Here is a 21,853-nt window from a genome sequence, read left to right as displayed (position 1 = left end):
CAACCTAATTAAACTCCACTTGGAGGAGAGGGGTTTAAAGCCACAATAGATTAGACCCCACTTTTCAAAGTCAAATTGGCTTGTTGTAATTTATAGTGGGTAGGTTAAGTTAGATCAATTCAGTTAGAATTGATATTTATTTATTTATTTTAAAATCGGAAGTCGCTATTATACGAGTGTGCGTTCTCTGAACAATTTTAATTGAAAAAATATACATGTAATGAAAGAATTTTAATACATAATTCTCTATTGGAAATATTATCTGCTCGATTAACTTAATCGTCCTTATAACTGGTATCTTATAGAAGAGTTGATACTTAACAACACTATAATTATATACTATCTAAATTATATACATTAATTTTCTAAAAAGAAAAAAAAAAGATGAAACTATTAACGTGTAGATATAAATAAATATTTTTTCATTCTTAATAAAAGATTTTAGGTTTCAGTCATAAATATACTATACTTTGATATAAAGTGTTTACTTTTAAAATAAAAAATTTAAACACAAATCTGAATAGCTAAATTAGTTAAATCCCAAATAAATATAAATCCAAATAAGAAATTAAAAAGAAAGTAATTAAGTGGATGGAAAAATAAATAAATCATATAGTCCAAAACAAAAGTTTGTGAACAAAGTAATTGAAATTTAAAGGTCAACGAGAGTAAGTACATATATAAATATAATTTAGAAAAAAAAAATTTCCACGTCCTTCACGGATTTTATTTTATTTTTAAAGAAATTTTGGCATTGGAAGTTCCCACACAAATAGCTCATAGAAGCGGCTCGATAAAATTAGTGTTATAAAATTAATTTTAATTAGTGAACGTATTCTTATTATTTCATATATATTTTCTAAAATGTAAATTTTTATGTGGTTATTTTTTTAAAAAATAGAGATCTTAAATTTGAATCTCAAAAATGAAACTTATAATGTATTAATTTTCTAAAAAATTGAAGATCTTATATTTAAATCTAAAACAAAATCTTACCAAAAAGTATTTTTTCCCTTAATTGATCTTATATGTCTCAAAAATAAATTAATAAAAAACATTCAACACGAACACAGATAAAAAAAACAATGGGGTCTAAAGCCATCATTTTGGTGTCTTTGTTCTTGATCACTTAATTAGTGATAATTATATTTTAAAATATTATTAATTTTATCTTATAGTAGAAAAGTCACTCGAATAATTTTATCCAGTATTTTCTTAAATCAATGCTGCTATAGTTATTTTTTTTATAAAATATTAAAAGCTATATATTTATTTTGATTAATCATTAAATTAATCTTTTTTTATTTTTTCGAATCACTTTTTTGTTTGTGTTAAATTAATTGAATTCAAATTTTAATACGAATATCGAGTTAGTTTGTTTTCACATTAATTCTCCTTTTTAAAATATTGGTCCTAATCCATGACCATGCAGACTTTAAAATGATTTTAAATTTGCTTCTAAATAAATCATTTAAATAAACTAAACCATTTTTCTTTTTGGAAAATATACACTGGAGTAATGTTTTATATATATGTTGACTTTTCTCCAGAAGTTAATCAAAAGAATTATAGTTCACATGAATATAAAAGTAATATATTTAGCTATGAAATTTATTGGATTTTTTCACTAAATAACTCGTAATTAATATAATTTTAAACAATCCGTTAGAGAATGTGTCATTAAATAAAATTAGCATACAAAACTTTTTAATATTTAGCTATACAATTGCTAATTCTTATATTTTAATAGTGGTAGGAGGATGAATATATTGAACATTACACAAAAGAATGGAGATATTTCAAAATAAAATAAATTTTAACATTAAAAATTTTGTAGCTTATTTATCCCTATAAAATATTGGTTTGGTATCGTTAGATATGGAAACAGAAAATAATCTCTATTCTTTTAAACTTTTTTGAATTATTTAAATTTATGAAGAAAATTAATGGTTTTGGTAACCAAACAAATTATTTTTTTTTTAAAAAATAATCTTTGTGGGCCAAACATGACTTAGTCTTCTTAAATGATCTGTTTATTATTATTTAATTTTTTTGATATTAGACCATATGAAATTCGATTACTCTTTCTCCAAGGCGTGTCATAGTGGTGTTACATGTGTAACAGAATCGAATTAAAATTTAAAATTTATAATTTTTATTTTATAATTGAATTTATGAATCGATTTAATTATTGAATATATAATTAAAAAATTATATATATTTAATAAATTTTCTGATATGAATACAGAATCACAAAAATAAAAATTATTGAATTCATAAATATTCATATATAACATTATAAGTTTGTCTCTGATCATAATATTTGAATGATAACTAGCCAACTCCATTTTTAAAAAGATTAAACAATATATCTTATATTTAAATATATAATATATATTGAGCATGGACCATATATTATAGAATGAGTCGAAATTAAATTAGTTAATTTGCCAATAGTGAGAGCAGACTGTTGCTACTTTTTACATTAATATTTCACAATATATTATATCTGCAGTGGTTTTTGATCAACTGTTTTTGTTTGACACCTTATGTTTTTTTAAAGAAAAAAAAAAGTCATTTCTAAATTACTTTAATTTTCTTGAATTTATTCTCACTTTTAGCTAGTAAACAATTAGATAAATATTTTTATGATTAGATTATAAAATTATTTCACTTAATTTATTAAAAAATGTTTTCTTTTAGTGGGGTCATCAACTCATTATCCATTGATTTGGTGAGGTTTGTGTGGCCTTGTTTTTCAAAAGTCAAATCCAATTTTTACCTAGACGTACATTTTTAAAGTTAAGTTATTCATCTGACATATTCGTATCAAGTTAAAGTATTAAACTGTTAGTTCACGACAAAAGTTAAAATGTATATCTAGCCTTCTGTCTTTTATATATAATGTAATTTTATAACAAAAGATTTCCTCCAAACCCCCTTCGGCCACCCTTCTAGCTCCAACCCTGCCTATAGGGGCATCATGGTATAAAACATAATAACTACGTTTCATTTTATTTGGCTTATTTTTTTTAGTTTGTAAAAAAGAATATTTTTTTTCTTTTTAAATAACATAATCTTTAATTTTAACTTTTTCATATAATAACGTTTAAGACCACGAAATTGTGTAAAATTAAAGTATAACAAACAAATTGAAACAAAATAAGTAAAAGCGTACCTACCTCACAAAGACTTTCTTGAAAATTGAAGTGAGATACACATGAACATTTAATTCAAGAAGATTAAATTGTAAAGTGAGTAATGTCCTTGTCAATTTCTTTTGACTTCAACCAAATCTCTGGTGTCTAAAAATTTATTATTAGTATCATGTCAATCAAAAGTCATTTTTTGAATAATACAGGTATTAATTCTTTCACACTGAAGCACACTTAGCAATTTTTTGATCTAAATCACATAGTTTTCACATTATTAATAGATATTATAGCAAAGACAAATCAACTTACAAAATATTCATCCAAGACATATTCAAAATTTACGTGTCACGTCAGTATTAAATGTCAAATAGGCACAATGTGAACAAGTTGATGTGTCTAAAATATGCATTCACAATGTTGGGATTTTCAGTAGTAAGTTGAGGCCAAAACAAAATCAACTTACAAAATATTCATCTAGACATCTCCAAACTTTATATGTTTTGTCGATGAGACACAACAGAACAAGTTGATGTGTATAGGATATGCATTCTCAATGTTGAGTAGTTCAGTTCTCAGTTGAGACCAAGTTAAGGTGTTTATCTACGTATTAGGAAGCTTATTAGATGAAACTAATCTCCCTTCTGCTATCGAGACAGTAACATCTGGTTAGCATACGAACAACATCTGACATTGATGGCGTATACACCGCGTGGTCCTGGACTCAAAACAGGCCAATATGTATGCATCTCATCACCGTTGCAGGGGAAAATGAGCGCGAAAGTGCTTTATGCATTAAATCTAGTGTCTTATTCTCAGTCTAAAAGATGTTGTTCCGAAATTGTAACATGAAAACAAGTTTATAACAAATTTGAATTTGTTTCAAAACGTTTGAACTAGTTAACATGAGATACACATGCAAAGCACGTCCATAAGATCGTGAACTAGATAAAACAGAACGAAATATCAGAAATCCATCTTGTATCCTACATCACAGTGCAAGGGATATGATCAATCTTGGACAAGTCACATTTCTGTTCACTCAAGGGACATTCACTTATCTCAAGATAAGAAAGCATTGGTGGCATGTCTTCCTTTGGCAACGAAAGAAGCTTTCGACAATCTTTGACCTTGAGATTTTCGAGTGAAGTGAGATTTTTTGCAGCCAGGGAGAAAGAGATTCAAGATTTGATAACTGAACTATATTGAGTGTTTGTAGAGTTGATGGAAGCAACCATTGAGGAAAATGAGAAAGATTTGAACTGATCCCATGAATTGTCAGCCTTCTAAGAGAGGCAAGCCTATGCAATCCCCATTCAGACATTGGCATAAGATTCTTGCAATCTTTGACATCCAAAGACACAAGGGTAGTAGGAAAAACGCCCTCCGTGAAAGATGTGATTAATGGACAGTTCGATAGCTGAAGTTCTTGAAGAGATGTAAGATTCTGCATCCACTTTGGAAGGAACATCAGATTCTCACAGTCGATGATTAGTACTTTTGTAAGGTTTTGTGGAAGGATATCTAGAGGAAAGCATTCGATACAATGGCAACCGTCAACTTCAAAATAACTTAGATTCAGCAGCTTGTTCAAGCCATGAGGTAAGTGTTTCAGACTTGTACAGTTCCCAACTCGTAAAGATTCAAGAAGCATTGTTTCGGTTCTGATATCAGGTAATGCCTCGAGATTGAAGCAGTTCCAAACTGTGAGTGTTTTCAAAGTGTCTGGCAGTTGGCCTCCAGGGAATGATGATATAGAAGAACAATCGAAAATCTCCAATACTTTGAGAGATGTATCGTTGATGTGCATCATCCCTTCAGGCAGAAACTCCAGATTCGGGCATTTCTCGATTGTCAGATGCTGAAATGTGGTTGGAAGCAACTCACTATCTCTTTGAAAAGAAGCTAGCATTAAACACCCGTGGATGGACAAATACTCGAGAGATGAGATACTGTTCATCATAACTTCAGGTAAAGACTCAACACTGCATCCTTGAATGGCAAGGTCTTTTAAGTTTGAAGGAAATATCTTTCCTGCAAAACATTCCAGCCTTGGACAATTTGTGATTATTACTACTTCAAGGGATGTCTAAGTATGAAGTAACTACGGTAACTTCTGCAGATTATGACAGTTCTCCAGTTCTACATACTCCAATCTGCGAGGCAGATTCTGCCCTTCCTCGGAAAGGGACACTACTAAGTCATAATGCCTAATCACCAGATGCCGAAGCGATGCTAGGAAACATTCAGGTAGATATTCATTTGAAAGATTAGACAGTTGTAATGAAGTGAGTTTTGTTACCACACGCGGGCGGCTAATCAACCTAACATGACAACTCCTTAAGTCCAACTCATTTAGTTGTGCAAGTCGGGGAAGAGAAGAATCCAGTTGTTGACACTCGCAAATCACAAGCTTTACTAGATAAGGAAGGACGTCAGGTAATTCTCCCCGCAGTTTAGGACACTCCTCCAAGTGAAGGTCCAAGAGAGTACAGAATGCTTCTCTGTCCCCATCATAACCGAGTAACTGATCTTTCCAATCCAACATATCCGTAAAGGATAGAGTCTCTAAAGATGCAAAAGGGGTCAATATGGTTGAAGTATAGCCGAAAAACTCATCACCGATGCTTTTTACCTCACTTAGTCCTTTAACCATGAGATTTTTGAGTGAAGGAAGCTGACCTAGTGACAGGTAGGAATCGACAGCCTTTGCAGTTGATTAAACTCAACGAAACCAGCTTGTGGAATGAAGGACTCGCCGTCCAAGTAGGGAGTTGTGTACCACTGTAACCCTTGATCGTAACATTCTCTATATTATGATGGGGTCTTAACAGCTCAAGAACATCAGTTTCCATTCTAGCCTTCTCTGAGTCCTCAAAACTATCACTCCGTTGAAGCAATAACTCGCGAAGGTGTTTCTTAGTGATCAAACTAGCTCCGTGCGGATCCCAAATGTTATCCACATTTTCCAAATTCAGTATTGAAAGTGAACCCTCAAGGTGAAACAAGTTACTCAAAACACCTATACCAGAACCTTTACTTTCTTGATTGAATGTACCACCATTATTAGTATCTACTGTGAACTCTGTTAATGTCCTATTACTAGAAACATTACAACCCACAACAAACTCTGGTAATGTCCTGAGGCACACCAATTTGTCCAGACCAAGCAAGATCTTTTGTAAAACAGTTCCACTAACATCAAGGTAACGAAGATTGAGCAGTTTCCCCATGTCAGCAGGCAACTCAATGAGATAATAACAGTTGCGTAGTAGCAACTTTGTAGATTGTAAAGATAACTGATTGACTGAGGAAGGTATTTGATTTCTGTGTAGGAAAAATTGAGGAAGCGAACATGTTTCAAAAATCCAATGGATTCTGGAATCTCAGTGATACAATAATAGCTCAGAGATAACACCGAAGGCAGCTTAGCTTAGGCAAAATATCAGACAGTACCTTCTTTGTTAAATAACAGAATTCAGCTCCTTCTGATGATGCTAAAGGTAAGAATGTGCGTAAACGCTTCATTTCACTAAGCATTTCAAATTTTCTGAAAACATCGTATTTACTACGAATGCATGAGCCTTCTCGCAATTCTCATAAAATTTGCATTTCCAATTTTCCTCCAGCTGAATACATGTTCTCCTGGAAACACTAAGTGCCAAATCATGTACTAGATCATGCATCACAAAGAGAGATCTATTTTGCGTGGATTCTTGGAAAAAGCACCGCGATTGCAGTTCAGTAAAATTTCCATTTCCCACTTCCTCCATAGTTATCTGCGCCATTGGCTGCAAGAACCCTTCTGCATCCAGAGCAAGATCAAATCTTTCTAGTTGAACTCATACCCTTTCGAGAATATTGAACAGTATGCAAAGCATCTTCTTAAATTTGGCGGAAGATGATGGTGGCTCAATCTTAAAGATGGTAGAACAGAACATTTCTTGGAAGGCAAATACCATAAATTGCTATTCAGGACTTCAGTCCAATAAGTAATGTCCAATTTCGAAGACAACATACCTCCTAGAGTCTTGATAGCTAAAGGCAAGCCTTTACACCTCTTAACAATCTCTTCTCCAATTTGTTTCAATCTCGGATTCATCTCCATGCCTCGAACACCAAAAGCATGATCATGTGACATTTCCTGCAAATGGTAAGGTGCAAGCATTCCAGTGATTGATGCAACTCCTTCATTTTGTGTTGTCGCGATTATTTTACTTCTTTTATCTCCCTCGAAGAAAGGGATTAAAAGTTCATTCCAGTCATCACAGCTCTCACACCATACATCATCCAAAACAATCAAAAATCTCTTACTGCTGAACAGATTCTTCAGACCATTCTGAATAATTTCCAAACTATTCGTGTCGAAGGGTTTTGCAGTAGCAGATTCAAGCAATGACTTGGTTATACTTGCTACACTGAAATCATCAGACACCCAAGTCCACACTTTTACGTCAAACTCCTCACAAATTCTCTTGTCATTATAGACAATCTGAGCAAGAGTTGTCTTCCCAATCCCTCCCATACCAATAAGAGGAATAACACAAAATGGAGCAACTCTATTTGTATCATCACAAATCCAAAACCAATAACTCGATTAGTTCCTCTTTTTCAGTATACCTTCCATAAACATGTGATCTAAGTAACAAAGGAGTACTTGGAGTACCCCTGCACATCTTTCCATAACAAAACTTTTTGTTACTTTATAAACCAAGAACATCTTTTTGTTTTGCAATATATTCTAGTCTAGTTATAAGCTCTTCTATTCTTGATTTCATACCGATAAAGTTCCAACTATTACACACCTGCTGAGAAAATTTTTGAGAATCTGGCTCTAGTTTGCATCTCAAGGCTTCAGTAGCTAGTTCATCAAGAATATCCTCAGCTTCAAAGACAGCATCTCTGAGCATATCGATCCAAGTCTCGACCGCTGGATTGAGGTACTGTTTTTCTTCTGCATCATCAAGAACAGCTGTATTGATAAAGTAAGAAATCTTAAGTTTGTCAAGTAACATTTCATTCACATTCCATACTTTAAGTATGTTTAAGATATCCCCTGAAGCTAATTTGTCAAAAAGAACCTTCAGAGCTGGAAATAACACTGCCTCGCACCAAATCATGGCTACCTTTATCAGATTGAAATTAGAGAAAGATTAAGACAGTGTTAAGAGAATTTTGAAACTGTTAAGTGTTCAGAAAGGGTATTGGATGAACTTTGTTTTACAGCAAAGACTTTTACTAAGTAGTTGGTGAGTCAACTTCATGCTGGACAAAATGAAAGAGACATACTAGCTACCAACATTTATGTGGCACTGGTTCGGAGTTTAAGAAAGAAACTAGTAAAACATGTGATCAAAAACAAGTCATAGGAATTTTAAAGCAAAATCGTTTCTAAATAAGGAAGTATGACAATATTTTCATAAAAAAGGGATGACACATAAAAGGGAATTTTAACTATCCTCCCTCTCCTGCTAAGTACTGCATATTTTCCTCAATTATGCACTTTTAGGACTGGACAGAGCTCGGTTAGACTCCATTTTAGCTCGGTTCCCCTCAGTTACCATGTAATGATATGACACCTCGGCCTAACTCAATCCTTAAAGCTAATGTGGGACTCTAAACCCACTCTAGCAAAGATGATGAATGAGTCTGATGCTTGTTTTATGGCATTTTTAACAAATAAGACCAAAGTCTTCTGGCAAAATCTTTTAAGGTTCACTTTCTGACAAAAATCATCAGAAATTTATTAGCAAACCAAACAAGACAAAGAATGAGTTACAACAAATCCAAACAAGAGGTTCATCAAGCACCATAGAAAATGTCTCTTCATACATTCCATAAAGAGAATGACCTAACTATGGTAACTACATATTCAGACACTAAGAATCAGCTTTATTATCTGTACACATTATTATACAGATTCGGTAAGTAATGTTATTGCATCAGTTTTCACATGATCAGAAACATTAAATTGATTATCGGCCTTCGGCCACAGAGACAGTAATATCATTAACAGACTGAGCTTTGCTGATTTGCGATTGAGTATCAGAATTCAACCATCTTTGAAATATAAATGTAGGTTCCTTAGGTAGAGGCAGATCCGTCTCACTGTTTAGCATAAGAACAACAGACGGCATTGATGGCCTATCAACAGCATGATCCTGGACACAAAGCAGGCCAATATGTATGCATCTCAGAACTGTTGCAGAGGAACTTGAGTCCAAAATTGATTTATCCATTAAGTCTAACTCTTTGCTTTCGGTCTGTAGCTTCCATGCCTGAAATCATTTATACTGTAAGTTTGTGAGAATAACTAGTGGCAAGATATCCTGCTGATTTTTCACTTACATAACTGAGAAGGTTGAGATGATTTTCATGGTCATAAAATCCGCTGTTTTTCTTTCCACTGACAATCTCTAGTAGCAATACGCCGAAGCTGTAGACATCAGATTTTTCAGAAAATAGTCCTCCCATTGCATACTCTGGTGACATATAACCGCTGCAAGAACGTGTTAGTATTTTCGATTATGATGAACTTGTTTGACGAAAGAAAATGCAGGAACTTTGAAAATATTTTGTTAGAATTAGTAGAGGTACTTACAATGTTCCTGCTATCCGGTTAGTGTTTGCTAGCTCTTGAGTTACTTGAAAAGTTCTAGCCAATCCAAAATCTGAAATTTTTGGATTCATTTCATCATCCAAGAGAACATTGCTTGCCTTCAAATCTCGGTGAATGACCCTTAAACATGAATCACGGTGAAGGTAAAGAAGCCCTCGAGCAATGCCTTGAATCATGTTGAAACGTTTCGTCCAGGGAAGCTGATAACTTTTTTTTGAATCTGACAGTATCATTTACCATTGTTAATGTCACTATGTTTGTATGATGCACACCTATGATTGGAACCACTTACCAAACAACAAAGTATCTAAGCTTCTGTTAGCCATGTACTCATAAACTAGTAACTTCTCTTGCCCGTGAACGCAATAGGCCAATACTCGAACGAGATTTCTGTGCTGCAGTTTGGAGATTAGCAAGATTTCATTTTTGAACTCTTCAATTCCTTGTCCAGAGTGACTAGATAATCTTTTGACAGCTACCAATTGTCCATCTTCTAGTTTTCCCTATATGATTTGCAATAGTTTTCACATTAGCAGTGTTAGTTTTTGTTTGTGAATCACCTCAGAGACTGGAATTACCTTGTAAACAGGACCGAATCCTCCAGCTCCAATCTTATTAGTTTCACTAAAGTTGTCAGTTGCAATTCCCAACTTAGCAAAGTCGAGAAGAGTTAGCAATGGTTGTTCTTCCAACAAATTATCTGTAGATGCATTCTCTGAATTCTGAGAACTAACAGCTGGAGTGAGGTCATTAACCCTATTTCTTCTATTTGCTGAAAAGGTAAGCAACCTGAATGTTAAATGACAAACCAACATCAAAGAAGAAAAGAAAGGGAAAACACATTTTTGTTTATACCAATATAACTAATTTCACGGCCAAGCTTGAGACTACTGATCTACATAATTACTATGGTCTGTAAATCCTGAAATCAGGAATATAGTTTACCTCTTTGCTTTGCTTTCCACCTGTAGAAAATGCATCCGAAAATGGCCAATATGAGAACGCTTGAAACGGTTGTGAAGATGATGATAAGTTTAGCCTTCGTTGTAACTTCATCTAAAGCTATGTTATGTCACAATTCAAATCCAAAAGAAAGGTCAACAGAAATCAACTGTAATCTTCTTAACATAATGGTAAGAACTGAATACCTAGTTCAGAAGAAGCAACACGAAGAAACAAATCCACACCATTATATGGAAACTGCTGAACATCTATAAGTTCTGAAGTCCAAACCATGCACTTTACTCCATCTGGATATGCATAGGCTGCACAGGAACAGTTATTCAGGCACCACTCCTTGCAAATCTGAGCCTCATAGTCATAAAAATATGTGTAGTGATCTGGCAGTTTCATCTCTCTCAGCTGCAAGAAGTTGTCACTTTCGGACCCCTTTATAGCATTGCCACTTGCACTGATTTCACATAGAAGTTTAGTTCGCCTCACACAGCCACCAGTCCAATTTCCTCTTATCCATTCATCAGTTGACTTTGGTGCAAATCCTCTCAAGCAATCACAGACTGGAGACTTACCCATGTCACAAACACTGTAAGGACCACAAGTTCCATAAACATCACATGGATTCGCTGGTGCCTCCCAAAAGACGTGCCATGCATTCAGGTCTTCTAGCCATTCCATCATATTCAATAACCCTGATGGTTTTAGGACCAGGATTATAACATCAGAAACATTGAAATTATTGAAACTGAAGAAGGCAGATTCCTGTTGCTTGTTTACTATTACTTTTATATCACTTGCATACCCCTTTTCGTCATCAGGTACACCTAAGAAGTTCCCTCCATCCCATGGGCCACCTCTCCAGTAAGGCCTCGAGTAATTATTCCAAGTGAAGATTTGAGGTGGCATTTCTACCGAAAGTCCAATAGTAAACTTTCCAGGTGATGGATCATTTTCAGCCTGCCAGGACGATAAAACAAGTTTTACTCCTGACCTGGTGTTGTATCCAATATTCATTCCTAATAACAAAGTATCACAAGGATAATTAAAACTATCCCATAAAGATGTGCCTGAGACACTGTCTTTAAGAATGAATTCCCCTTCGTCTGTTAGTAAAACAGTAGTCTTATTAGACTGAACAGAGATATTTGTAGACCAAATGATATTTTGATTGCCATCCATAATTCTGAGGTTCCCATCACCTCCAATCTTCAAGAATGCAGCTGAGTCAGAAGCTGGGAGTGGGTTTTCTCTATTTGCTACCCATACAATCCTCTGACGAGGAATATTCTTGAACCAAATTCCGAGATATAGACTCCTCGAGTTACTTGGACTGAAGAAGCCCAGCTCAAATATTTTCCCAGCAGAGACAAGTGTCTGATTTAGTGACAGTTGTTGGGATTGTGTTAAGGTATCACTTTCAGCAGAGACTTGTGCTAAAAGCATCCTTCCGAGCATCAGAAACAGAAAAAAATCCCATCTTGGCCATGCCGTTTTCTTTCCTTTTTGGTTCATTCCCAGCCTGAGATGCTCTAGAAATTCAAACAATTAGGCTTTCTATAAGCATCCCTCTGAATCCTTTGACCAATTCTATAGTGGAATTAGTTTAAGATTTTTGTTAAAAAGTATACCACTAGTTTGACATCATCCTTGTTTCAGTTGTCACAGAACCTCCCATTTATTGTTTACTTCATTATTGTCTACTCAAGATCCATCAAAGAAAATGACATTTATTCCCTTTGACCTAAAACTCTCTAGTATATATTATCTAAAGATATTGTAGCTTTGACAAGATAAAAAGAAAATACTTGTGAGAATTCATTCTCACAGTAAGTACCAAAACAACACAACATATAACAGTAACAGGTAACCAATAAGTTCGCTCGCAGAGCATAAAGAAAGGAAAAGGCATTTCCAGTTGTAACAATCCAAAGGATTTTACGCTAGACATTACTACTGCGGTCTGCGACAGAATCTGGAAATTAGAAGAATTGTTTACAGAACTATGTTATGTTATATTACAAAAGGTGACAACATAATACAACTTTAATCAGCAACAGTGAGAACTCAAAGGAAGACTTGATAAAAATAATTGTCAAATTTGTACAACCTGTCTATTTCAAGGGTATGCTTAGACAAAAACTCAAAGGAAGACTTGATAAAAATAATTGGTGATAGAAACCAAAAAAGAAAAAAAGTCATTTATAATATTCAGATAAGAGATTAGACCAAGACCAGTATAACATGTACCGAGTGTGCCAGTATAAACAAACATCAAAACACCAGTTTCACAAGAATAAGGAAGAAAATACAGATTAAAGAAAAGGAAAGAACTCAAACTGAACTATAATTTCAATAACAAAACTAAATTTACAACTGATCCAATATGGTCATTTAACAAGGAACCTCCTCTAACTATGGCAATTGAGCACATGTAAACTTCACAAGCTACAAGTATTTTAAGTCCCGCATTGCCAATCGTCACAATTCAATCACTGTCATTGTGTTTTTCAATGTCAGGCCTATGTAATCCACACTATAGTTTAGTGGTCTCTTTATATGGCATTGGGAAACCCTACCCACATAAGATGTCTTTGACGGTAGAGTTTGGCCCAATAGCCATATCTTCCCAAGTGGTTTCTGCAATTTGGCGGACTGTTGCACAAGAACATGTACTGGAGGAAATCTCCTTTATTATTGAATGCAGTAAAGACACAGAGTAAGTAAACAAAGAAATGATCAGATGATGTAGTAGCTTAGACAAGCTGTGTACACGTATTAAAATGGTACATGCAACATCTTCAATTGGTTATCGTCCTTCTGCCACAGATACAGTAATATCATTAACAGATTGAGTTTTGCTGATTTGCGATTGGGTATCAGAATTCAACCATCTTTGAAATATAAATGTAGGTTGCTTTGGTTGAGGAAGATCCATCTCACTACTTAGCATAAGAACGATAGACGGCATTGATGGCCTATCAGTAGCATGATCCTGGACACAAAGTAGGCCAATATGTATGCATCTCAGCACTGTTGCAGAGGAATCTGAGTCCAAAATTGATTTATCCATTAAGTCTAGTCCGTTGCTTTCAGTCCACAGCTGCCACGCCTGAAATCATTTTGAAATGAACACTATATGTTTGTATGAATAACTTGTGGCAAGAGATCCTGCTGATTTTGCACTTACATAACTGAGAAGGTTGTGATGCCTTTCGTGGTCATAATATCCACTGTTTCTCTTTCCACTGACAATCTCTAGTAGCAATACGCCAAAGCTGTAGACATCAGATTTCTCAGAAAATAGTCCTCCCATTGCATACTCTGGTGACATATAACCGCTGCAACACATTTGATATAAGAATGAACTTGTTTGACGGAAGAAATGCAGGAACATAGAAAAATATTGTATTACAAGAAGTAGAGCTGTAGAGATATTTACAATGTTCCTGCTATCCTGTTAGTGTTTGCTAGCTCTTGAGTCACTTGAAAAATTCTGGCCAATCCAAAATCTGAAATTTTCGGATTCATATCATCGTCCAAGAGAATATTGCTTGCCTTCAGATCTCGGTGAATGACCCTTAAACAAGAATCTCGGTGAAGGTAAAGAAGGCCACGAGCAATGCCTTGAATCATGTCGAAACGTTTTGGCCAGGGAAGCTGATGACTCTTTTTTGAATCTGACAGTGTCATTTATACCATTGGAAATGGTTAAGTACTTGAAGAACAAAAATATTTACCATTCTTAAACGGAAAACGACACTATGTTTGTGTGATGCACGCCTTTGAAGGAACCAGAATGTTAAACACCAAATCCAAGGAACATGCACTAAGCCACTGGTCAGTGCCTTCACTGTGCTTTTTTTTTTCTGAAGTATTTGTCTGATATCTTAGAGAAGAATCGCATAAGCTTCTTACCAAGGGCACAACAATTTATAGTTCTGAAACATGTCATAATTTCCATTTCCATAATTTTGACGTAAAGAATCACAAACTATAAAAATACAAGGATTAGAAGTAAAATATGCTGATCAAACCATATGCCATAACATAAATTATAATTGGTACCACTTACCAAACAACAAAGTATCTAAGCTCTTGTTAGCCATGTACTCATAAACTAGTAACTTCTCTTTCCCGTGAACGCAATAGGCTAATATTCTAACGAGATTCCTGTGCTGCAGTTTGGAGATTAGCAAGACTTCATTCTTGAACTCTTCAATTCCTTGTCCAGACTGACTAGATAGTCTTTTGACAGCTATCATTTGTCGATCTTCCAGTTTTCCCTGTATGATATCCGTTATGATGGCTTTAGTTTTCACATAAGCAGCAGTTATTTGTATGTAAAACACTCAGCAGACTGGTCTTACCTTGTAAACGGGGCCAAATCCTCCTGCTCCAATCTTATTTATTTCACTGAAATTATCAGTTGCAGTAGCCAGTTTAGCAAAGTCAAGAAGTGGTAATTCTGATGAATCTTTTGGCAGTTCTTGCTCTTCCCACAAATTGTCTGTAGACATTTCGCTTGAAATCTGACACTTATCAGCCGGAATGTGGTGTTCAACCCTATTTCTTCTATTTCCTGTTTTTTTTTCCGGATCCACATGAGTAGACATAAAAGTTTACAATGAAAACTGGTAATGTCAAAGAAGACATCCAGAATGTTTAACTTGTGTAAAACTGCATGATCTTGCCAATTCCGAGCTTTATTACTTTTTCCGATTTGAAAAGATATATCAGATTAAAGAATTGTAACAGATAGAAAGGTTGCATTTTGGTATTACTTATCAAAAGAAATCTTAATACTTCACGCGAAGATACATACAAAAGCCTAACATGATTTTAACAGAAAGCTTGATAGGAATGTAGAGAAATGTGAACAAATCAGACCATGCTTTGAAATACAAACTCTGCATCAAAATTAGAAGATGGAAACGAAGGTTGAACGGATAACGACAAACTCACTTCATAGAAGAAAGCAAGGAAAAAGGCATTTCCAGTTATACCAATCTAAAGAATATTATGGTGAAGCTCGACAAGACTAGTGTACATAATTACTATGTTGGCTATAAAATACTAATATCAAAAGAATAGTTTACCTCTTTGATTTACTTTCCACCTGCAGAAGATGTATCCCAAGATGCCCAATATGAGAATGCTTGAAAGGGTTGTCAAGCCGATGATAAGCTTTTTCTTCCTTTTATCTTCATCTAAACTATGATCTGTTATAATGCAGAAAGGTGACGATATACAACAATTTTAATCATCTAAGCATAATGATGAGAATTGAATTTTTACCTAGTTCAGAATAAGCAAGACGAAGAAACAAATCCACACCATCAGATGGGAACTGCTGAACATCCATAAGTTCTGAAGTCCAAACCATGCAGTCAATTCTATCTGGATATGCATATGCTGCACATGAACAGTTATTCAGGCACCACTCTTTGCAACTCTGATAATCATAGGCATAAAAATACGTGTAGTGATCTGGAAGTTTCATCTCTCTCAGCTGCAAGAAGTTGTCACTTCCGTACCCATTTGTAGTATTTTCACTTGTACTAATTTCACATAGAAGTTTAGTTCGCCTCACACAACCACCAGTCCAATTTCCTCTGATCCATTCATCAGTTGACTTTGGTACAAATCCTTTCAAGCAATCACAGACTGGAGATTTATTCTTGTCACAAACACTGTTAGGACCACAAGTTCCATAAACATCACATGGATTACCTGGTGCCTCCCAAGTGACTTGCCATGCATTCAGTTCTTCAACCCATAATATAGTCTGCAATAACCCTGATGGTTTAAGGACCATGATTATAACATCAGAATCATTGAAATTATTCAAACTGAGAAAGCCAGATTCCTGTTGCTTGTTTACTATGACGTTTATACTACTTGCATACCCCTTGTCGACATCAGGTATGCCTATGAAGTTCGCTCCGTCCCATGGTCCACCTCTCCAGTAAGGCCTTGAGTAATTAGTCCAAGTGAAGCCTTGAAGTGGCATCTCTACCGATAGTCCAGAAGTAAACTTTCCAGGCAATGGATCATTTTCAGCCTGCCAGGACGATAAAACAAGTCTTACCCCAGCACTGGTGTTGTATCCAATATTCATTCCTGATAACAAGGTATCGCAAGGATAGTTAAAACTATCCCATAAAGATGATCCCGTGACATCGTCTTTAAGAATGAATTCTCCTTTGTCTGTAAGTACAGCAGATGTCTTATTAGACTGAATAGAGATATTTGTTGACCAAATGATATTTTGATTGCCATCCATAATTATGAGGTTCCCATCACCTCCAATCTTCAAGATTGTATCAGAATCAGATGCTTGGAGTGGATCTTCTCTATTTGCTACCCAAACAACCCTCCGACGAGAAATATTCTTGAACCAAATTCCTATATATAGACTCCTCGAGCTACGTGGACTGAAGAAGCCCAGCTCAAATATATTTCCAGCAGAGACAAGTGTCTGATTTAGAGACAGTTGTTGGGATTGAGTTAAGGTATCACTTGCAGCAGAGAGTTGCGCTAAAAGCATCCTTCCGAGCATCAGAAACAAAAAAAAATCCCATCTTGGCCATACCATCTTCTTTCCTTTTCTGATCATTCCCAGACTGAGCTACTCTCTAGAAATTCATATAAAAGACTTTCCAAAAGCATCCCTCTGAACAACCCTTACTTTGACAAATTCTATCGTGGGAAATAGTTTAGTATTTCTGTTTAACTAGTTTGACATTGTCCTTGTTTCAGTTGTCACAGAACCTCTCTATTGTTTACTTCATTATAGAGGGAAAAGGACATTTTTTCCCTTGACTTCACTCTCTACTATATTATCTGATAGATAAAAAGAAAGTACTTTTCCTTCTCAGAGTAAACATCAAAACAACACAACATGTTACAGTAACCAATAAGTTCGCTTGCAAAGCGTAAATTATGAGATTAAAAAGTATCCAGGTAGGGTAATTCTGAACTAAATAAGCACACATCTAATATGTATCTCAATTAAAGCATAGTTGTATTTAAATATTAAAGTCAACATAATTTGTTTATCTACTCATCCAGTCACAAAGTAGAAAGCACATCATTGTGTTGTCATTGCTAATCACTCCATTTAATGTCAAAATCTTGGAACCTCAAATGTTCTTCCAATCCATCTCTTTTCAAAGAAATTTGACTAAAAAATTAGGTTGATTGCAGTGTACACACCATCATATTTGCTTGGAAACTTTGATGAGGGGAAAAGTTTTAGCTTTGTTTAGGTGAAATATAAGACTTGGGAAGGTGCGTAGTTAAGCAAGAAACCAAGATCAGGCAGACCATAGAGTTGTAGAGTTTACCACCCTTTTAACTTTACCAGATATAACAGTAAAACAACAACTAAGCCTAAATACTAAACAAGTCGCGGTCAGCTATATGAATCTTCATTTCGTTATTTAAGCTCAACACATGTCATATCATCAACACTTCTCTATTTACATCAAGAGATGTAAGAAACAAAAAAGAAAAAGTCGAATCAAGTGATGGAGCTATCTGACCTAAAAAGGAGAAAGAAGTGTTGGAACCTTTTTATCATGCTATACATAATTCAGTACAGATAAAATCTTGAAACTCAATTACATAATTCTTAGTATTTTCCGATTGGTTATCGCCCTTCTGCTGAAGATATAGTAATACCATTAATGGACCTTGCTTTACTGCTTTGTGATTGGGCATCAGAATTCAACCACCTTTTAAATATAAATTTAGGTTGCTTTGGTTGAGGCAGATCCATCTTACTTCTTAGCATAAGAACTACAGATGACATTAATGGCCTATCAACTGCATGGTCCTGGACACACAGAAGGCCAATATGTATGCATTTCAACACTGTTGCAGCGGAACGTGAATCCGATATTGATTTATCCATTAAGTCTAGTCCTTTGCTTTCAGTCCAAAGCTTCCATGCCTAAAATTGTTTTATAATTAAAAATGTAAAAAAATAAGTGAATACCCTTGCATAATGATTTTGAACTTACATAGCTCAGAAGATTGAAATGCCTATCATTGTCATAAAAGTTGTTGTTTTTCCGACCACTGACAATCTCCAGTAGCAAAACGCCGAAGCTGTAGACATCAGATTTCTCAGAGAACAGTCCACCCATTGCATACTCAGGCGACATGTAGCCGCTGCAATGTATTTGTATAACAAATGAGTCAGACTTGCTACTATGAACTCAAAAGAAAATATTTTGCTTGCAAAGGTAGAGGTATTTACAATGTTCCCACTATCCGATGAGTGTTTGCTAGCTCTTGAGTCACTTGAAAGGTTCTAGCCAAGCCAAAATCTGAGATTTTTGGATTCATATCACCATCCAAGAGAATATTGCTTGCCTTCAAATCCCGGTGAATGACCCGTAAACAAGAATCACGGTGAAGGTATAGAAGCCCTCTAGCAATGCCATAAATCATGTCTAAACGTTTTGGCCAAGGAAGACGATGACTTCTTTTTGGATCTAACAGTGTGATTAACAACACATCTAAGATTGTTATACAATTGAAGAAAACAATGAAGCTTCTCAGCCTAAACGTTACTTAAGCGAATTGTGTTGATCAAGCAATAAGCCATTGCAGAGACTATAGTTGGAACCACTTACCAAATAACAAAGTGTCTAAGCTTCTGTTAGCCATGTACTCATAAACCAGTAACTTCTCTTTCCCGTGAACGCAATAGGCCAATATTCTGACGAGATTCCTGTGCTGCAGTTTGGAGATCAGCAAGACTTCATTCTTGAACTCTTCAATTCCTTGGCCAGAGAAACTAGATAATCGTTTGACAGCTATCACTTGTCCATCTTCTAGTTTTCCCTGTATCATAGCAAGAGTTTCCGCATTAGCAGCGTTATTTTCTGTGTGTGAATCACTTCAGAGACTGGCATTACCTTGTAAACTGGGCCAAATCCTCCTGCTCCAATTTTATTTATTTCATTGAAATTATCAGTTGCAACTGCCAATTTAGAAAAGTCAAGAAGGTGTAGTTCTGATGAATCTTTTAGCAATGCTTGCTCTTCCCACAAATAGTCTGTAGCTTCACTTCCTAGTGTCAATGATAATATTAGACTTATCTTCACACATATAAGTATACATTAAGAGAGTCAAACATATAATAACAAGTCTCGGATATGTCATCTGAACATATAATTTAGATGCTCGAGACTACTGGTATATATAATTACTCTGTTTGCAATAGAATCTTCAAATCAGGAGAACGGCTTACCTCTTTTATTTGCTTTCCACTTGCAGAAAATGCATCCAAGGATGCTCAACAAGAGAATGCTTGAAACCGTTGCTAAGCCGATGATAAGTTTAGCCTTCCCGTTATCTTCATCTAAATCTATGTTATGTTAATAATCCAATCCAATCGTTCAAAAGAGAAGTGACAACAGACCAATTTAATCTTTCAAGCATAATGTTGAGAAAAGAATTTACCTAGTTCAGAATATGCAAGACGAAGAAACAAATTAGCTCCATTATATGGAAACTGCTGAACATCTATAAGTTCTGATGTCCAGACCATGCAGTTAATTCCATCTGGATACGCATAGGCTGCACAGGAACAGTTATTCAGACACCACTTTTCGCAGTTCTGAATCCCATTTTGATCATACAAATATGTGTAATAATCTGGAAGTTTCATCTCCCTCAGTTTCAAGAACTTGTCATTTTTCGATTCCTTTGGGGCTATATCACTTGTACTGATTTCACATAGAAGCTTAGTTCGCCTAACGCAGCCACCAGTCCAATTTCCTCTGATCCACTCATCAGTTGACTTTGGTACAAATCCTCTCAAGCAATCACAAACTGGAGACTTATTCTTGTCGCAAACACTGTATGGACCACAAGCTCCATAAACATCGCATGGATTATCCGGTCCCTCCCAAGTGACTTTCCACACATTCGATTCCTCTTCCCAATACATAATCTGCAACAGCCCTGATGGTTTTAGTACCACAATCGTAACATGGGAATTGATGAATGTATTGAAACTGAGAATCGCAGTTCCCTGATGCTTATCTGATACTATGTTTATACCACTAGCATACCCCTTGTCGGGATCACGTATGCCTATGAAACTCCCACCATCCCATGGTCCACCTCTCCAATAAGGCCTTGAGTAACTAGTCCAAATGAAGCCTTGAGGTGGCATATCTACTGAAAGTCCAGCAATAAACTTCCCAGGCGACGGATCATCTTCAGCCTGCCAGGATGATAAGGCAAGTTTCACCCCAGTCCTGGTATTGTATCCAATAACCATTCCCGATAACAAGGTATCACAAGGATAGTTAAAACTATCCCATAAAGATGACCCTGAGACATTATCTTTCAGAATAAATCGCCCTTCATCTGTAAGCACGGCAACTGTGCAACTAGACTCGACAGCAACATTGGTGGACCAAACGATATTTTGAATATTGCTATCCATAATTCTGAGGTTCCCATCACCTCCAATCTTCAAGATTGCAGCAGTGAGTGGATTTTCTCTGTTTGCTACCCATACAATCCTCTGACCAGGTATACCCTTGAACCATATTCCGAGATATAGTCTGCTCGGGTTACTTGGACTAAAAAAGCCAAGCTCAAATATATTTCCAGCAGAGACAAGCGTCTGATTCAGCGACAATTGTTGCGATTGAGTTAAGGTATCATTTTCAGCATACACTAGTGGTAAATGCATAATTCTAAGCATCAGAAACAAAAAAAAAATCCCATCTTGGCAATGCCATTCTCTTTTCATTTTTCGATCATTTTTTCGGAGAATGTCTTGCTTATAACATGAACTCTTAGCCTTGGTGCTTATTTATCATTCACTTCATTATTAAAAGTGACATATTCTATCAGAGAGTAAATAACAACACAAGACAACATGTTCCATGACAACCTGAACAAATAAGCTCACTTCCAGGACATGAAAAAAGATATTAAAAACCATCCAAATGGGGTCACATCAGACATTATTCTAAGCTAAAAGAAACAAACAATTTATATATGTGGCTCAATCACAAAGGCACAATCATATTAAATATCAAAGTCAACAGAACTTGATTACTACTAATTTAATCGCAAAGAATCAACTAATCCA

The 21,853-nt window shown here is 35.3% G+C and overlaps 6 protein-coding genes across 7 annotated transcripts; all 6 read right to left on the bottom strand.

The window, feature by feature from the left end:
- Positions 1 to 4,209: 4,209 nt before the first annotated feature.
- Positions 4,210 to 5,115, bottom strand: LOC138347336 (putative disease resistance protein At3g14460). The gene has a single exon (XM_069295455.1). It carries the CDS (start codon positions 5,113 to 5,115, stop codon positions 4,210 to 4,212), a length of 906 nt encoding a protein of 301 aa, XP_069151556.1.
- A 141-nt stretch (positions 5,116 to 5,256) lies between these two features.
- LOC138347335 (putative disease resistance RPP13-like protein 1) lies at positions 5,257 to 6,385 on the bottom strand. Its single transcript, XM_069295454.1, has 2 exons — positions 5,935 to 6,385; positions 5,257 to 5,834 (listed from the first exon to the last, which is right to left on the bottom strand). The coding sequence occupies exons 1-2, from the start codon at positions 6,383 to 6,385 to the stop codon at positions 5,257 to 5,259; spliced, it is 1,029 nt and encodes a 342-aa protein (XP_069151555.1).
- Positions 6,386 to 6,676: 291 nt separating this feature from the next.
- On the bottom strand, positions 6,677 to 8,272 carry LOC109119695 (putative disease resistance RPP13-like protein 1). The gene is made up of 4 exons (XM_019212599.2): positions 7,958 to 8,272; positions 7,773 to 7,828; positions 7,173 to 7,711; positions 6,677 to 6,957 (listed from the first exon to the last, which is right to left on the bottom strand). Exons 1-4 carry the CDS (start codon positions 8,270 to 8,272, stop codon positions 6,677 to 6,679), a joined length of 1,191 nt encoding a protein of 396 aa, XP_019068144.2.
- A 586-nt stretch (positions 8,273 to 8,858) lies between these two features.
- LOC109119694 (G-type lectin S-receptor-like serine/threonine-protein kinase SD1-29) lies at positions 8,859 to 12,917 on the bottom strand. The gene is made up of 7 exons (XM_019212598.3): positions 10,920 to 12,917; positions 10,717 to 10,833; positions 10,350 to 10,543; positions 10,064 to 10,274; positions 9,754 to 9,991; positions 9,501 to 9,651; positions 8,859 to 9,430 (listed from the first exon to the last, which is right to left on the bottom strand). Exons 1-7 carry the CDS (start codon positions 12,238 to 12,240, stop codon positions 9,128 to 9,130), a joined length of 2,535 nt encoding a protein of 844 aa, XP_019068143.3. The 5' UTR covers positions 12,241 to 12,917; the 3' UTR covers positions 8,859 to 9,127.
- Positions 12,918 to 13,059: 142 nt separating this feature from the next.
- Positions 13,060 to 18,238, bottom strand: LOC101252463 (G-type lectin S-receptor-like serine/threonine-protein kinase At1g61370). Its single transcript, XM_004234215.5, has 7 exons — positions 16,024 to 18,238; positions 15,825 to 15,947; positions 15,096 to 15,307; positions 14,801 to 15,011; positions 14,168 to 14,405; positions 13,916 to 14,066; positions 13,060 to 13,837 (listed from the first exon to the last, which is right to left on the bottom strand). Exons 1-7 carry the CDS (start codon positions 17,342 to 17,344, stop codon positions 13,535 to 13,537), a joined length of 2,559 nt encoding a protein of 852 aa, XP_004234263.2. The 5' UTR covers positions 17,345 to 18,238; the 3' UTR covers positions 13,060 to 13,534.
- Positions 18,133 to 21,668, bottom strand: LOC101252150 (G-type lectin S-receptor-like serine/threonine-protein kinase SD1-29). 2 transcript variants are annotated; one of them, XM_069296130.1, is made up of 7 exons: positions 20,203 to 21,668; positions 19,991 to 20,101; positions 19,656 to 19,810; positions 19,371 to 19,581; positions 18,992 to 19,229; positions 18,753 to 18,903; positions 18,133 to 18,682 (listed from the first exon to the last, which is right to left on the bottom strand). In XM_069296130.1, exons 1-7 carry the CDS (start codon positions 21,506 to 21,508, stop codon positions 18,380 to 18,382), a joined length of 2,475 nt encoding a protein of 824 aa, XP_069152231.1. In that variant the 5' UTR covers positions 21,509 to 21,668; the 3' UTR covers positions 18,133 to 18,379. The 2 variants fall into 2 exon arrangements, with proteins under 2 accessions (XP_069152231.1, XP_004234262.3); XM_004234214.4 differs by having other exon boundaries at positions 19,991 to 20,107; positions 20,203 to 21,634.
- Positions 21,669 to 21,853: the final 185 nt, after the last annotated feature.

Source organism: Solanum lycopersicum, chromosome 3, assembly GCF_036512215.1.
Source record: "Solanum lycopersicum chromosome 3, SLM_r2.1".
Taxonomy (NCBI): domain Eukaryota; kingdom Viridiplantae; phylum Streptophyta; class Magnoliopsida; order Solanales; family Solanaceae; genus Solanum; species Solanum lycopersicum.
Note: the sequence above shows the minus strand (reverse complement) of the source record. Positions and strands in the feature narration are given on the sequence as shown.

Coding starts and splice junctions, on each gene's coding strand:
- LOC138347336 (XM_069295455.1), bottom strand. CDS start 5,115: ATGATGAACAGTATCTCATCTCTCGAGTATTTGTCCATCCACGGGTGT.
- LOC138347335 (XM_069295454.1), bottom strand. CDS start 6,385: ATGGGGAAACTGCTCAATCTTCGTTACCTTGATGTTAGTGGAACTGTT. Junction 5,835..5,934: donor TACGATCAAGGGTTACAGTG/GTACACAACTCC, acceptor ACCTGTCACTAG/GTCAGCTTCCTTCACTCAAA.
- LOC109119695 (XM_019212599.2), bottom strand. CDS start 8,272: ATGATTTGGTGCGAGGCAGTGTTATTTCCAGCTCTGAAGGTTCTTTTT. Junction 7,829..7,957: donor CTCAAAAATTTTCTCAGCAG/GTGTGTAATAGT, acceptor TGTTATGGAAAG/ATGTGCAGGGGTACTCCAAG. Junction 6,958..7,172: donor AGCTATCAAGACTCTAGGAG/GTATGTTGTCTT, acceptor CTCTGGATGCAG/AAGGGTTCTTGCAGCCAATG.
- LOC109119694 (XM_019212598.3), bottom strand. CDS start 12,240: ATGAACCAAAAAGGAAAGAAAACGGCATGGCCAAGATGGGATTTTTTT. Junction 9,992..10,063: donor CTTAGATACTTTGTTGTTTG/GTAAGTGGTTCC, acceptor TGATACTGTCAG/ATTCAAAAAAAAGTTATCAG. Junction 9,431..9,500: donor ATCTCAACCTTCTCAGTTAT/GTAAGTGAAAAA, acceptor AAATGATTTCAG/GCATGGAAGCTACAGACCGA.
- LOC101252463 (XM_004234215.5), bottom strand. CDS start 17,344: ATGATCAGAAAAGGAAAGAAGATGGTATGGCCAAGATGGGATTTTTTT. Junction 15,948..16,023: donor TCTTGCTTATTCTGAACTAG/GTAAAAATTCAA, acceptor GCATTATAACAG/ATCATAGTTTAGATGAAGAT. Junction 15,012..15,095: donor GATTTGGCCCCGTTTACAAG/GTAAGACCAGTC, acceptor GATATCATACAG/GGAAAACTGGAAGATCGACA.
- LOC101252150 (XM_004234214.4), bottom strand. CDS start 21,508: ATGAAAAGAGAATGGCATTGCCAAGATGGGATTTTTTTTTTGTTTCTG. Junction 19,230..19,370: donor CTTAGACACTTTGTTATTTG/GTAAGTGGTTCC, acceptor TCACACTGTTAG/ATCCAAAAAGAAGTCATCGT. Junction 18,904..18,991: donor CATCGGATAGTGGGAACATT/GTAAATACCTCT, acceptor AATACATTGCAG/CGGCTACATGTCGCCTGAGT.